At 40.2% G+C, this 16,885-nt stretch overlaps 2 protein-coding genes across 3 annotated transcripts in view; both read right to left on the bottom strand.

The window, feature by feature from the left end:
- Positions 1-149: 149 nt before the first annotated feature.
- On the bottom strand, positions 150-11,900 carry LOC147313568 (uncharacterized). The gene is made up of 2 exons (XM_086262950.1): positions 11,840-11,900; positions 150-898 (listed from the first exon to the last, which is right to left on the bottom strand). The coding sequence occupies exons 1-2, from the start codon at positions 11,898-11,900 to the stop codon at positions 159-161; spliced, it is 801 nt and encodes a 266-aa protein (XP_086119076.1). The 3' UTR covers positions 150-158.
- A 1,495-nt stretch (positions 11,901-13,395) lies between these two features.
- kdm4b (lysine (K)-specific demethylase 4B) overlaps positions 13,396-16,885 on the bottom strand; it is a 53,659-nt gene continuing 50,169 nt past the window's right edge. The window contains exons 21-22 of one of the 2 annotated variants that reach the window (XM_086263219.1): positions 15,712-15,804; positions 13,396-15,596 (exon numbers count right to left, since the gene is read on the bottom strand). In XM_086263219.1, coding sequence (XP_086119345.1) covers positions 15,051-15,596; positions 15,712-15,804 — 639 coding nt within the window. In that variant the 3' untranslated portion in view covers positions 13,396-15,050. The remainder of the gene's footprint in view (positions 15,597-15,711; positions 15,805-16,885) is intronic. The other variant, XM_086263218.1, reaches the window with a different exon arrangement.

The following is a 16,885-nucleotide window of genomic DNA, read 5'->3' as shown; positions in this document are numbered from 1 at the left end:
GAAAACGGATATAAGATCCCTTGAAAAATTATATAATGAAACTTGTATGTTTTGGATACTTACTAAAACAATGTATGAAAGTAATGAGAAAGTGGCCACTTTCATGAGTAAATCATGTAAGCTTTATATGGAGGGAACGTGACAATGACAGGAAGTGTCTAATCTTTGTGCATAATCTGTAAGCAAAGGTTGACTCTAGGCACTTTTTTTGTTTTTTTGCTTTCATTTATTTGAAATTTGTGTTTTCTCAAGTTTTTTCTGTGAGACGGATTCTGAAGGATCTTCTTGATGGCATAGTGGATGTTGGTCAGAAACACTTCATTTCCCTTCTTGCTGAAGTGAATTCCATCCGGTACAAATATGGTGTCATCATAATATCTCAGGGAGGGATGTTCAACGATGAAGCCTCCAAAGGAATGAACTGCCTTTCTCATACCTGAGTTTAAAGTTTTCCTGTCCATATTGGTGTATTTTGGATTTCCGTACCTCCACACTTGGCGTTCATTGATGCAGGAATATATGATAGTCATGGAGGGGAACTTTGCATGCAGTTCAATCAGTTCTTTTTTCATTGCAGAGGAAAGTTCCAGGGGGTATACAAGTCCCAAGTCGTTGCCGGCATGAATCACCAAAATATCAGGTGGACTCTGTGTGGAAATCTCTGAATAAAAACAAGGAAGGACGTCATTCCAGCGCATCCCTCCTTTTCCATACCAGTGAACATTTGCATCAAGTCCAAACTTTTCTCCAAACATCTGGCATGCTACCCATTCTCCTCGCTTTATGTAACTTGATCCAATGATCCATATCTGAGGTACTTTCTTGGGTACCCCTCTGCTGTGTCTTCCTCTGGTTTCGTCTCTGTGTGGTTTTGAATGTTCTCCCACGATCTTGAGGTCTTAACATGACAGTGGAAGAGGCACCTCTTGATGTTCTTGCTTTCACTGCTAATTCTCTGTCATTTCTATTTGTGGTTCTTCTGTTTTCTGGGCGACAGATATCTGATATACACCTCTATGATGTCACATCATAGACCAGCTCTAGCCAAGCCGACTCAGGAGGCCTTTCTAATTTGTAATGGAAGTGCATAAAATAATTTAGAATCTCAGAGAGAAAGTGTGGGGCGAGACCATTTAATGTTTTAAAAACAAATAAAAGAATTTTTAAATTAACTCTAAAGTTAACAGGCAGCCAGTATAGCGAGGATAAAACGGGAATAATATACTTCTCAGAGTACCTGGGTCGTTGACTCAGTGCTCTCAGTTTGGACTTTTGTCACTGTAGCTGATGCTGAAATGTTTGCGTGGGTTGCCATGACCACACCAGAACCCAGCGTCTGAGATCGTTATATTGTTTTCTAATTGTTTTCCTTTATTTACTATTCATGTTTGTGTACAGTGTAAACGATAATCTATGAGTCCCTTGATACATTTTTCTTACAAAGAATGTTTCTGTTAAAGTGACTGTGGAGCAGTCACCTCTTCTGTGAGTTGCGGGAACCAGAAGTTTTAGGGTTCTTCAACTTTTCTACTGCTGGTTTACAAGGCGGACGCATAAAAAAAAAATAAAAAAAAAAGATTAATGATAATATAAAGTACATTAAATAAAAATAAATGATGCTGGTTAATTTGTTAACTAAGGAGCCCCGCAAGGCACACTGGAAAAAAAATGAAGATGAACTTTGGCGAGATCTCCCGACATCTTGCCAAAGTTCATCCTTATTTTATTTTTTTTCTCCACTGTCCTTTGCGGGGCTCTGTAGTTGACACTTGTAGTGATGGGAATTCCGGCTCTTTTTAGTGAACCGGCTCTTTCGGCTCGGCTCACTAAAAAGAGCCGGCTCTTTCGGCTCCCAACCGGCTCTTCAGGTTGTTTTGTTGCTTTACTTAATTTATTATTAACAATAATATAAAACTATGCACAAAAGGAATTACTAATGTAAAAAAACGTGGTTTTATTTATATATGTTTATATATAAGTACATGCAGTGGCCCATAGAGACAAAGCACGTATATACTCCAAAAAGCGCGTACAAATTCCAAAGCACATACTGTCACGGGTTGCCGGGGCAAGCCGTGTGAGAATATATTAGGACCCAAAATGCGGCAGCTCTGGTGCAAGTGAGTTTATTTAACAAAGTAAATACAAACAGAGATGGCGAGGGTGAGCTTAAAACTAAGAAAACTTAAACAACTAAGGAAAACAAACCTGAAATCTGAGATAAGATACCGAGATGCAGGGAGACGAAGAGAACATAGGGAAAAACCACAAAGGATGACGGGGGGGAGAAACGCAGACGAACCAGCAACGAGGACGAGGTAACACACACTATAAATACACACACCAGGAATCAAGGGATGGGAAACAGGAGGGGAACACACCTGGAAAACATCACAGCTGACGAGGCAGGGGAAACGTAACTAGAACAGACTGACATAAGACAGAGACCTTCAAAGTAAAACAGGAAACACATACACGTAATGACACAGACTCAGAGACCCGGACTAAACATAGAGACCTACTACACTAAGGGGATACACAAGCAGGGAAGACACCAAACAGAGGGAACACAACTAAACCCTAGGAAACCCAAAACAATAGTCATAATACAAAAACTATCAAAAATAAAAGTACACAACCAAAAACACTGGGTCACCGACCCAGGACCATGACACGTACAAATTCCAAAACACATTTCTAGCGTTAACTGAACTTCCAAAACAGTGCTACCTAGATCACTTAAATTACACAATTGAAAGCATATGTGTATTGTTTGTGTATTTATACACAAGCACTCATATATATTCAAATAATTTTAAAAAAATTTACCTGTTACTACCACACACCAAATCCAATCGTTGGTACTTCCTTGCTTGTGTAGCCACTAGTTAACAAAAGCTCAACACTGCGCCTAGCATTCTGGAGCACTTCTGTTGTGTTTTGTACGTGTTTTGTAGTTTTTATGTGTTTTGTAGTTTTTACGTGTTTTGAAGTTTGTATGTGCTTTGGGGCTTGTACGTGCTTCTGAGTTTTTACGTGTTTTGGAGTTTTTACGAGTTTTGGAGTTTGTGCGTGCTTTGAGGCAATGGCTGTTGTTATTTTCTGTTCAGTGATGTTCCTTGTTACATGTTCATTGCTGGATTTATGCGAAAACAACTAATATTGCATATCCATAATTATTATAATGGATATAACTAAATAATACTTACACTATAATGTTAATTAGAAGTGTAATGCAAAAAAATTGATTTTTATGCCTATTTTGAATTTTACTTTAATACAAATACAAATACTTTCCCCCCTCAACAAATACAAATACAGATACAAATACCAGCTGCTTTGCACATCTCTAATATATATATATATATGAATGTATATATATATATATTAGGGGTGCAACAATACTCCGATACACTTCGATACAGTGCTTTCTGTTCGGTACGCATATGTATCGAACAATACAAAATTTGTAATTTATTTTATCAACTTTTCTTCTGACGATGTCTGTGTTGAGAGCTCAGTGGATCTGCGTTCGACTATTCTGCCTAGGCTGCACTGTCGAGCGCAGATCCACTGAGCGCAGCGCAAGAAGAAATTAAGCTTGTTGCAACATGGCAACTGCCTCAACGATAGCCGAAATTGAATCTCCCCCACCCTCATTCAGATCTGGCGTTTGGAACTATCTTGGTTTTCATGTGAAGTATGACCCTGATGGTAAGCACGTCATGGACAAAAGTAAAACAGTTTTTTTTTTTTAATTTTGTTGTTTCAGCAACATTACATTTAAAAACTGTACTTTTGAGTTAAAATATGTATTTATAATTTTAATAAATGACAAATTAAAAAGGCATGAACATTTTTTTGTATCGAAAAAATATCGAACCGTGACACCAAAGTATCAAATCGAACCGTGAATTTTGTGTATCGTTGCACCCCTAATATATATATTAGTGCTGTCAATAAATTAAAAAATTAACGAATTAATCTCACAATTCTTTGGTAATTAATCGCAATTACTTGATCAATAGCCTGGTTGCACTTACTTTTTTTTCCACCTTATATTTATGCTTGTAACTGAAATTTATGCATTATAATGAAGTAAATGCAGAATAAACACAAAGAATGTGTTTTGGAGTTTGTACATGCTTTGTCTCTAGGGGCCACCATAAATATACTTTTGTTTATTCACTCCACATAAAATGTAATAAATAAATTTTAAAATACAAAAATTATTTCAATTTTCAGCTTTCTCCTTTTAAACCAATTTAAAGTGAAACAACACAAAACACTGCAAACCACAACACAATAAAATATAAATTAAAATATGCAAAACAAAAAGAAGATGCACAATCTCTGTCATATACGCCTGGGATGTTTTTTTGAGAGAGTGTTTTCCTGCTTGGAATTGCATAAATAGGATTCTCTACATGAATAAACTTTCTGAATCCTTTATCGTCTGCAACTGAAAATAGTTGTGGATGATTACTATACCTTTCTAATGTGATGTTGTTTCTTGTTGTTGTCCCTGGCTCGCTTTTCTCTCTCTTTTACTCCCGCTCTGTTCCTGTGCTACTGCGAGTGTAACTACCGCCCCTCCCCCCTCTGCTCAGCGCAAGTACAAGGCTCACGTGCGGAGTGAAGCGAAAAAAAAAGTGCGGGCTCCCAATGAGGAGCCGGCTGGCGTCGTTCACTTCAATGAGTCGGCTCTAAGAGCCGTTTCGTTCACGACCAACACATCACTAGATATTTGTGCACTTTGTTAAAAGAAATAAGTGTCTGAGAAGGATGTCATATCTACTATTGATATTATTTTACTTTCTTCTAGACCTCCATGTTTGTGCGAGGAATAAAAGGGAATTGTGGGCATCAGTACGAAGCGTGGATTTTTTTGACCAGAGTAGATACAGTCACTGTTTATTTTCCCTTGTATGGTTCCTGTTTTATTTTGAACCTTTAGTCCGTATGCATTATGTATAGTTTTACTTCCACTGTTCCACTAGTTGGATTCATTCCAGCTGTGTTCTCACCTGTTTCCAATCCTTATTATCTAGTCTACTTAAGCCGTCAGTTTCTGTCAGTCGTCGACAACTTCTTGTGTGTTTTTCCCGTCATTCAGTCATTTATGATCAGTTCAGTCAATAAACCCCATGCACTTTCTCAGCAGTCTGGCATTTGAGTCCTCTCTTTCCATTCACCACACACCAGAACGTGACAATGGTCCCTTCTCTGTGTACCAGTTACAAAAAGACAAATATTTTGCAGACATCACTTCTTTTTTTGTTTATTTTAGTAAACTACACAACTTTAAAAACATTGACTTTAATGTACCCGTTAAAGGCAGTGAAGTAGTGATATTGTTGGGCAACCCTTTCCTGTGTGAACACTATTTGAACCCTGGCATGTTTCTATTGGTGGTCTCCATTTCTCTTACTCTCAAGTCAAACCTATTAAACCCTGAGTCCTGCACTGTGATACATAAATCTTCAACACTTTTGAAAGTGCGTTTGAAGTGCCATTATACAGTAAACTGATATTGGTTTATGTTGTAGAGGGCAGAGACAAACGAGACCCCCACGATCATTTATCAAATAAAAAAAAATTTGTGGCACTTTGGATTTTAATGAAATGTATACTTTATACATTATGGCACCTACACAGATATGCACAGATGAGAAATAAATTAACGGAAAAACCAAAGTAAAGCACTTTAGGTGTTGAGTCATTTACATGGTGCCTGAAAAGTTTCACTGAGCAGTGGCAATGATTTTAATGTGAAGTGATGGATCCCTAGTTCCCCTAGAAAAAAAAAAAAAAAAAAAAAAAGGTGGTAAAGAGTGTTTTTTTCCTTAGGTGCTGATTTAACAGAAATATGATAATATAAATAATAGAAAGTAACAGAAATACTCTGTACAGTACTTGTACAGTAGCTGAAAGTGTGGGTGATGTTCAGGAGGAGAAGTGCAATGAATGTAGTGGATGTTTTTGTGAAAAGGTTTGTATGTGAATAAGACCAGTGACGTGGTGATTGACTTCAGAAGAACAAGGGCATGTATGCACAAAGTGAAGAAAGCTAAGATCTTTTAACATGTGCACAAAAATTTTCTCTTGCTCAGCTACGGCGAGTCTAGTTTGCATTGCTGGTCTGCTGGAGGAAGCAGCATCAGAGCTGGTGATGCTCTGACAGACTGAATAAAGGAAGGCTGGCTCTGTAAACACCTGCAAACTTGAAGCTGTAATGGAGAGGTCACTGAACACACTGTTATCCATCATGGATAATCCTGACTACCCTGTGCACCACTTACAGGACGAACACCAGAGGACCTGCTCTAACACACTGGTAATCTTTCATACTGTTAAATCTTTATAAAACAATACATCTGTTTGACAGATCTAGCAGAGATGCTGATGATTTAATTAAAGATGAAAAAATTTAGACTGTTTGTAACTCTTAGTGTTCGTTTGACTTTGGGACCTGAAGTGGATTCAGTTTTGGACCCAGAGTACTCCGCGAAGCTCCTCACTACAGCAGCCGCAATGCTCTGACAATCCATCAAGCAGTGCGGCTTACCAAAGTTGTACTAAAACATTTTTTAAACAGATTTCTGCACGCCCAAATCGATTTGAGGTCAGTAAGCACAACCAGAATTCGTACATAAGGCACACTCTCGATTTTTGAGAAAATGAAAGGATTTTAAGTGTGCCTTATAGTGTGGAAAATACGTTATACAGAAGAAAAGAATATATCGCGATATATATCGTTACCGCACATGCTTCAAATTATATCGCGATATGAATTTTAGGCCATATCGCCCAGCCCTAGTGCATGCCATGTTAAATTAAAAGGAGGCAATCATCTCTCTGTCATTGTTAATTTGCTTCAGGTTAAGTAATTGACCCAAATATGGAGACAGTCCCCTCAACTTTGGCCAATCATACTTGACCTGAAGAACTACACTTAGAAGCTCAGACTTCTGGTGAACTCCTAAGTGTAGTTTCCAATCCCAGAGTCAAAGGCGTGCACCCTCCAAAAATGATCACTTTTTAACTCCTGTGGTCACAATTAGAGAATCGGCTTCAACTATTAAAAAAAAAAACAACAACAACAAAAACCCTTTTTATTCAAACACAACTGCAGCTGTTATACCTTGCACAATAACCGAACAAAAGCATGTCACTGTGATCAGAGATTCCTGCACCAACTCATTCAGTCCTGTTAAATGTCACCATAAAAAGTTACAGCACAATGTGTGAAAGATAGCATGGTGTAACAACACTGATTCAATATCTGGCTGGGTTTTGTCTCTTTTAAACACCCCAACTCCCTACCAAAGACCTATTTTACTTGTCACTGTGTTCACAAACCATTATGAGGTCTTTTCCACTGGTTTCAGTGGGATGGGGAGGAGCACGGGGGATGCAGTTTCACCAGTTGGGCTCTCTGCTAAATAGCCACTGGCCCATCTCTATATCTAACAGTATGTGTTGTACTTCTAAGCCATTAGCGCAAAATATTACACCATATCTCTGGAGTAATTACGCTGTAAGTTGTGAGCTGTAATCTGAAGCAATAGTAAATCTTGCTCCATCCTTTCATGAGCACAGCCGCCTTGATGATCACTCTCTACAAGGCTGAAACACGTTAATGCTTTTCTGCTATTCCTTGTTGATAAATGAAGCACAGCAGGCAAACCTACTGTGTCAATAACAGTGGAGCATTAGAGATGCTTAAACATGAACAGCAGGCAAATTAACCCTTTAAATTCAGCCGATTGTTTTAAAACAGCGCTTTCTTGCCAGGCAGATTATTTGGAAGGATGTGTAGTTTTTGATGTTTACAAGACAGGGTTAGGGTTAGTAACAGTTATGTTACTGTAAAGTCTCTGGCGACTGGAGGAGTGCATAAATATACCTCACCTGCAATAATTCAGTCATATCCCCTTAAACAAGGGGCAGAGCTGACAGATTGAGCTCCACTAAGTCATTATGGTAATACTGCTTCAGTGATGTGATTTACTAGGCAGAGATGTAATAAAAGCTTAAGGCTATAATGGAGCCTGTCATATCAACAGCTTGTCAACATAATTTCCTCTTCCACCTGCAATTAGATCCCAGTGCATTCACGGATTTTAATTTCCATGTAAGCCATTCAGCTGTCTGATAGTCACTGAGCAGGTTAGAGGTTTCGATGTCATCCTCAAGGACACTAAAACAGCTTTTCAGGGACGTGTGGCTTTTCCACCTCAACAATACATATTGTCCCCGAGACCCTTGTAGTTACAGCATTAGACGACGTTAAAAGACCAAAAGTTTTGTGCTAAACTACAGATGGGTCAGCATAAACTTTTGTCCTTTAGAGTCCTCTTCCTCTTTTTTTTGTTCTCCTCAGTTTTACCCCTGGCTGGGTTCAACTGAATAAAGAAATCAAACTCTAGAGTTGTTAAAGTAATTGCCAAGCTGGCACATCCCCAGTTCCTCTGCAAAGACACGGCAGGCACTTCAGAATGTTAATGGCCACCCTGATCCAGCGAGGGCAATGCAGACTTGGCATTCGCACAGCGAGCAGGGGTAAAGCAAGTTTGCATGTCTGTCTGTGTGTGTGTGCAAGAAAGGGAGAGAGCTTGTGCCCACATTAACGATTTGTCCATGAGACACAGATTTCTTGTTTTTCGGTGACCTTCTCCCTCTCCCCACTTCTATCCTCTCACCATTTGGGCTTCTTTGAAATTCAGAAGCTTTTAACACTGAAGAGTCAAAGGGAATCTTGTTAGTGCACCAACAGTGTTTTAAAAACAGGTTGTGCTGATCCCGTTGTGTCATAGGGGTATTTTTATCCTTGTGGCGTGATGTCATTTTCTTTAACAAAAGCTATGCTGACGTCAATGTGAGAAGAAAAAAACTTTCAGGTCTGCACAATCAACAAGTAAGAGCCCCGCTCTTCACTTCTGCTGTGATGGATTTGGAAATTACACACTGACAAGAAGCAGTTTACTAAATTTTCAGGATACCACCTGCCACTTCGTTTTGCTCATTCATTAATCGATTGAAAAAAAAATGTTCTGTCTCTTGGAAACAGATTTAAAGATCTGCAGGTAAAAGGAATGGAAAGATTTAGCACCTAACCCATAACAAGCTGAGTGTGCTTCTAAGGCTAGTCTGTTCACAAAGAAAGCACAAATTTTGAATACCTCAAGGTGGATTTGAGAGCATGTGTACGCCTCATTCAGCCTCCCTGATAAGTGGCTGCTTGTGCTCATGACATTAAAGGACACTTTGTGCAGAGGCCTCTCTACTCCGAGTCTTAGCTTGTTTTTGTTTTTTCCATCTTGCTCACCATTTTTTGTCGTGTTAAACAGGATTACCTGATTTACCTTTTGACCTTCACGTGTTGATGTTGCAAAAAAGCAGAAAAAAGTCTCAATATTGAACACTGCTACATGCAAACCATCGCATGCATCCTTCTGGTGGAAAACTGCCTGCAAGGAGACATGAACAGCCACACCAAAATACAAGAAAGCACAAAGCTAGTGCGCCTTATCCATGACTCAGGCTCCCTGACAGAGTAATATATTCTTCTTTATAAAAAAGAAAAGAAAGGAAAGGAAGGGGAAATAGCAAAATTCTTATTCAGAGGTAGATTCAGCTGGTCTGGATGGTTATTCCTGCTAATTACAAATATCATCTAAAAATAACCCAGCGAGGAAGCGGCAAAAACATGTTTCCCTGCTGTGTGCTTAATGTGAGGAGCTAGGATTCCTGCCAGCAAGCCGCTGCAGTGAGGAATAAACAGCGCTGGTGTTTGCACTGCCAATTATTGGATCTTTTAAAATCTCCTCATCTGAGGAGGTGGCAGAAGGTCGTGGATTAAGGAGACCACAGACCACAGAGCCGGGGCAACCCCAATGGCTTTAATACATTTTCACCATTACTGATTGAATCAACAGGAAAAACGGGTTTCTTGAGGTTGTAAGGGGGGAACGCATCACAGCTGTAAGGCCAATGCCATGCCAAATCTGGCACTATCTCAGCCTGTAGTCTTACAGTCTACACTGTGTATTTCTTTAGTTGGCTTCCAGTCATGTTAAATGAGGACTCTCTGAAGGCTGGAATAAATAATTGTAAAATTCTAATTTACATTAAATAATTACAAACTTCCGAGATAACATTTGTGCAAATCTGTGCAAAAAGCTTTGTTCATTTAAGGGTTTCATTTCTCTACTTACATGAGATACTGGACGTTGAGAAATTACCCTTTTCAATTAATGAACTCTTTACCAGACTGTTTTTATTTCTCCCTCTCATCCTGTTTCTTACATTTACTGATGCTCTGTCACATCTTGCATCAGCTTTTCTTCTCTTTACAGTCAAAGTTTGCACAAAGTAATCCACTGCTGAAACACCAGAGCGAACTCATAAGAGGGGACAGTGTTGAGCTTACAAATACGCCTTGATCTCAACGCTCTTACAGTTTTGCAAAACTCACTTTTTGCTGAAAGCTGTATAGGACAAATTATACCACTGCACCAGATGTCTCCAACAAATATGACACTGCAGCTCTTAGCAGAACTAGTGAAGACGAGATCTCTGAACTGGTTTCCTAGCCAAGAAATAGTCTGACATGCTATGTTAAACCACACAGAAAGAGATTGCTAGGTCAGAGGCAGGGAGCAGCTGGACCCTAGCCACCCTCACCTGCTTAACTGGAACAGGTGCAGGGAAAGACCACGTGGGTCCACGTCATCCTGAGAGCTGGAACAGACGGAGTAGGCCAGGGATTATTACAGGAGAAGAAACAGTCTTTACAGGTGCAGGCATGGGGGCACAATAGTCTTTAGCAGTCCAAGACAGAGTAACAGTCCCTCAAAGTTGCCCGCACATTGGTACAAGACTTAATTTAAGACAAAGCAGGCTCTGGGCAGCTAAACAGAGTCTTTGGAGGGACTGGTTCAGGAACAGAGTCAATCATTAATGCGGCCAGTTTAACACAATCAGCTGGTTCAGAACACATATGACCCAGCTCACCCAGAACAAATGCACTTAGCAATGTCCAACCAGGATATTCACACATATCTTTGTCACTGGGAGCAACAAGACCATCGGTGCCAGCAACAACTGGACCAGAAGCAAATCAAACTGCTCAAGCAGAGTCTCCGAAAATATTCTTTCTTTAGGAATATGTCCAGCATGCCTCCACAAACCATCAACATTTTCCAGTTACAGGTTTCTCTGTTTTTTGCTCTCTCACACAAATAACAGCTGTGCCTCCTTTTAGGACATCTGAACTCCGCCGTGTGCATAATTCCCCAAGGCATACCTTCACTTCTCACATGCTCTCGCTACCATCAACTAAACTCTCTCCTTCAGTACAGCTCTTCCAAGCTGAAATGAGGTTCTGGCAACATCTCCTCGCCATCCCAAATGGCATCATCTTCTATGAGGTTCAGCCATGTTTGCTTCCAAAGAAACCTTTGTTTGTTTCTGAAATCTACACAGTAGTTATCGTTACCTTACCGAGCCAGGCAGCCGCCTCTCCATCTTCTACTTTGAGACAAACTCACACTTAAGCCTTTCTGAGCCATCGTGCCATTGTCTAGAGCCTCAAAAATCCCAGCATGCTTCACCACCAGAGCTTTTGTTCACAGTCAAGCTACGTCACTACCTGACTGAGGTTCCCCTCATTCCTCTATCAAGGTCTTTTGCCATCTGGAATTTCTTCTGATCTCCTCTTCAGCCATTCCTTGCCAACGCATCCACTCCACTCAGTGAAATCCCTGAATACTCAATCGAGGTCACAGGTCACTTATCATTGCAAGCAAACAAGTTATATTTTTGCAACACGTACACTTATTACTGGAGGGGAAGCCTTTGGGGATCTTCACGGCCCGGGTGCCGCCGTCAGTCATCTCTGAGGCCTTCCTCAAACCGGAGCCTCAATTCATGTTCAAGCCATATGCCACTACCTACTAGAAATGCTGTCAAACCTAAAATGAGGATGTGGTCCCAGCTAGTGAATTGGTAAACGTTGGAGACGCTGACAGTTGGTGTAATATGGCAAAAAAATATTACTGGACCTGTACAGTGATGCAGATTAATCCGAAGAAGCCAGTACCTTCATATCTTAGCTTGTATTAGGCCATTGTAGTCAGCATTGCAAATATTGGAGCTTGTTGTATAACTGGGGGTGAAAGTGAAGTGAAGCAACATAAATTATTTAAATTGCTCACATCCTAATCTGTCCAAGACTTGAGTTTCCAGAAAATTAAATATATCTCTCACAATACACGACATTACCAAGCACTGAGCTCGCTTGTTTTTGTCTTTATTGGTTTACTTCAAGTCTCTGGATCTTGTATGTTTAATTAATTGTATTTGCTTGTTATGCTTGGTTCCCTATCTCAGTGCCATTTTGTTGTACGTTAAACTTGTAAAACAGAGATACCAAAAATCATTCTCACCCACAGCCATCAGGCTTTTCGTTTCTCATACAAGAGTTATAATAGAGGTATTCTTATTACTCTGCACTACTGTCAATTTGGACTTTGCCCTAATATAAATATACTCAATGAAATATATATTTGCATGTATATGGAGGGCCAATATTATATAAAACGACTAATAACTGCACTCACTGGACGTTTTATTAGGTACACCCTCCTAGTCCTGGGTTGGACTCATCTTCAGAACGCTTTCATTCTTTGTGCCAGACTTAACAGGCAGACATTCCTCAGAGATTTAGCACTTAAATACATGACAGCATCATACAGTTGCTCCTTGCCAGCTGCACATCTATGATGTCAATCTTCCCGTTTCACCACGTCCCGAATGTCCCGGTGACTGTGGAGGCCATTTGAGTACACTGAACTCATTGTCATGTCAAGAAACCTGAGATGACTTTGTGAGCTTTGTTATCCTGCTAGAAGCCAAAATCAGAAGATGGGTATAGTGTGGTCATAAAGGGACGGACATGGTCAGCAACAATACTCATATAGAATGGATCCATGCTTTCATGTTGTTTACATCAAACTGTTTTTTCCAATAGTCTGTCGTCCGAGTCATTTTCACCCAGACATCAGCCGTTCACTGGACATTTTCTCTTTTTCTGACCCTCATCTGTAAAAGCCCAGCAGTTTCTGAAATACTCCAAAGATGCCATGTTCAAAATCACTTAAATCACATTTCTGCCACATTCTGATGCTCAGTTTGAACTTACTGGCTCATTATATATTTGCATTTACAAGTGTAACTAATAAAGTGACCAGTGAATATATTTGCATATACATTGACCCCCCAGTATTTAAACAGTACAATTGATAACTGGAAGGTGTTAGCAGCTCGTCAGTTTAATCTTAATAGTTGGTCTAACCCACAATATACTTTTTAAATTCTCTACAAATGCACAAATCACGAAGAGCTGGTGACTCACAACCAACTTTAATCCCAAGGAATTCAAATTTTCTTCATGGAGTTAATTTGGATACAGAAACATCTGTTTCGTGTGACAGGAAAAAGGAAAGCGTGCCATTTACAAATATGATTCACAATACAAGGCCTGTGATATATACAAGGTGACAGTGGGGAGGGAGGGGGGTCAGTTCATCAGTAGTTTTATATATGTAGCACCTCTGTTGCACAAACAGTAACAAAAACAAACAAAAGAAAACACGTAGTTATCAGTAGAAACGCATGTAATATGCTGGCATAAACCTGCCAAAATTAAAAGTATTAATATTTGAGATCGGCCAAGTTCGTGAATGCAGTTCGGCAAATGAACACAGAAAAGATACAGTACAGTAATAGAAAAACAGATAACATTTTACCATATTAATTTGTATATATACATACACAGTTTAAACCAAGAAGGGTAGAATATTTCCTGATTTTAGGGTTCCTACATAACGTGCTTATTTTTCAAACCTTCCTTCTTTAAAACTGACTGAACTCTTCTGCCTAGTTGGTGTGCCGAAAGGCGATAGTGTGACAGTAAACAGATCTCACTCTGTATAGTAGACGAACCTTTAACGGGAGCAAATGCAAAGATAACAATAAGCAGGTGTATCGGGTATGCTCTTAACGTGAAGACTTGGATGTTGAAACATCATTTATTTCCCACATGTAGGAACCCTGAGAACGTTTTGGTGTAAAAAGAGGAGCCGCCAAATGACGTCAATACATAAAGTTCACATCTGTTAACTACTGTGACACATCTTCACAAAATTTTAATGCATCCTGCAGACAAGTCTACTAGTGTTTGCATTCAACATGTTTGTTCTATTACAAATAATTCTTTCAATATTTGACTAAGACATTTAAATACTGAGTTCCCGCTACAATACACTTCTTTTTTTGTGTGTTTTGTGTTTTAAACCCCATTTCTCCATTTACCTCTTGTGATCCAACAAGAAAACACCCTCGTGAAAAGATCCTGCAGATGGATAGTGTGATACTTTTGTTCCGCCACACAGTTTCAAAGCCATGAGTGGCTGGATTGAAAAATAGATATCTTGTTGCTGGTTATTTGATTTTTTTTTCATTATTTTTTTTTTAAAAAGAAGTGAGAGTTTAAAGTCCATCGGGGGCCCCAAAGCTGAGAGGCCCTCGTAATAATTAGCTTCCCGTAGAAAGAAAATGGGAGTGTGCTGTTATTGATTTAATGCAACGAGGTATGGAGGTTGATGCCACCCAGAGACTTATCCCATTATGGAGGAAAATAAAGCACAGCAGCTGACTGAGAACAAAAAGGAAATCTGTATTTAATAAGAAAACAAAAAAAGAAAAGACAACATATTAATGTTAAAAAAAGCCTTGTCCTCTTTAGCTGCTGCTTCAGAGCAGGCTAAAGCACCACTGCAGACACATTAACTCAAAAATAGAAAAGTAACATGCATTAAAAGAGTGCTCGTATGTCCGTGTCTTTTCCTGCTCCTACTCTGAGCTCTCAGAGCCAGTGGAGGATATAAGTTGTCCATTATTACAGCACTCAGTAAAATCCAACACCATTAGCTTACTTCCTATTGGCTCAGCCTCCACCGGCTGAGTAATAATATAGTGGAGTTTTAATACAAGGGTTCGGGGCCATCTTCCTGAGGAAAATGAGAATGGAGGAGTGTCTTCATATAGGAGACGTAGCCGCTGCTGGGCGTGTAGCTGTCGGACATGTGCTGAGCCGGAAGGGAAGGCAGGGACGGGGCAGACAGCAGGGGATTAGAGTTTAAGGTGGACTGAAAAGGGACAGACTCTGAACTCAAGAGGGGATCCGATATGAGAGGTGACCCTGTTAAAGGATCGGTGAGGGCAACGCCGATGTCCATTGGGGTCTCAGCGTCCATTTGAATACCGCTAGCTGGGGCAGGAGCATCCTGCTGGATCATTGGGGGCTGGGACAGAGGTTGTGAGGTTAGCTGTGTACCAATACTGTGATTTTCTGGTGCTGGCTTTGTTACTGGAGCTTTAGTTTGAGGGCAAAGGGTTGCGTTGGTTGTTTCCATGGGGATATTGGCAGGGGCGGGGCCTGGAGGGGGCAAAGTCGCGGTCAGGCGGCGCCGTTTGGCTGCTCGGGCTTCGTCCACTGAGGGAACCTCTTCCTGTGTTCCAGGTAACGCCTGAGAACAGACCGGTACAGACTTAGACGGGGAACACAGAAATCACTTTTCAAGTACTAGTTGTTTCATCTACAGCTAATTTAGTTTTATTTTAAAGTTTGAGTAAAACACTCACCAGTCGAGCTCTGACCCTTTTGGGTAATTCCTGGTTCAGCTGAAAGATCTCCGAGTGCTTGACCATCAACTGACTCTGGTCCTGAAACTCAACCTGGACAGATAACACCCACAATGGATTAACCAACCCACCCTTTCAATATTTGTACCTATAAGTGCAGAGGACACACAGGCAGATTTAAAAAAAAATGAATAAAATATAACAAATTATTAGAGGCTAAACCAGGAGGTAAAAAAAGGACAAATCACTGATAAAGCACACTGAAAATTCAAAACTTGCACCCAGACAGTCACCGGTTGGATCTCAGGCATAACAAATGGTTCCATCAACAACCATGTGCTTCAGTCAAAATGTCCTTGACCATGACTCTGACCCCTAAAGCTGCTCACTGACTGGATAAGAGCTTCAGTTAACCACTTTAAATGTAAATGTAGATTTTTAAAAAATTATATATATTTATATGGCGCGAAGGGGAGGCACAGCAAGGTCAGGGTTGTGGCACCGACTCTGTGATCAAGTGGAGGCGTGATTTTAGCTAATCACAGCTGTACTCTCATCTCTGAGAGGGCTCTCGGTGCTGCAGCCAGCGGGTTAACATGGAGACGTGAAAAGAGCGTGGAAAGATACAAAACTGAATGATTCTGTCAAGAGGGATTTGGAAAAGTGGCGATAAATGATGTGATGTCTGTGGTGGTGTATTAACAGATGTTATAACCCTGTAAACATGTGTCTGATGCAAACATCTGCAGTAAATATAAACCACCCTAGATCAGCCATTTAAGAGTTCCTTAAACTCCGAAAGTGAAGTGACTGGATGCATTCCCCATAAACACTGTTTATTTGCAAGTCACTCAGATGAGCTCTCATGGATGCACTCCCAAAATCAGCATCATGGCTCGAATCAAACAACCTCACTTTCCCATGTGTTTGTGTCCAAGTACATTTCAGGATGCGCTCGCTCTTGTCCCAACAATCCTCTTCGATCCCACATTTTCCACTTTGTAAGCGCTCTGCAGTTTTGCCCTATAAATTTCCCTTAAAGTAGCAGTAATTTGAGATCTCTCCACTTTTATTTTTTAATGCCCGAGTCAAAACGCTCCACCATAATCTAGAAGGGCCGCCTGGCTTCTTGCACACTGAATCTCCAAGAATCGAGAGCCAAAGCAGAGGGTGG

This window comes from Aulonocara sp. 'chitande type north' Nkhata Bay, linkage group LG15 (genome assembly GCF_057382095.1).
Source record: "Aulonocara sp. 'chitande type north' Nkhata Bay isolate Kocher_YH1m ecotype deep benthic linkage group LG15, A_spYH_male_GT1.1, whole genome shotgun sequence".
Lineage (NCBI taxonomy): Eukaryota > Metazoa > Chordata > Actinopteri > Cichliformes > Cichlidae > Aulonocara > Aulonocara sp. 'chitande type north' Nkhata Bay.
The sequence above is the reverse complement of the archived record's forward strand: the minus strand, read 5'-3'. Positions and strand labels throughout refer to the sequence as shown.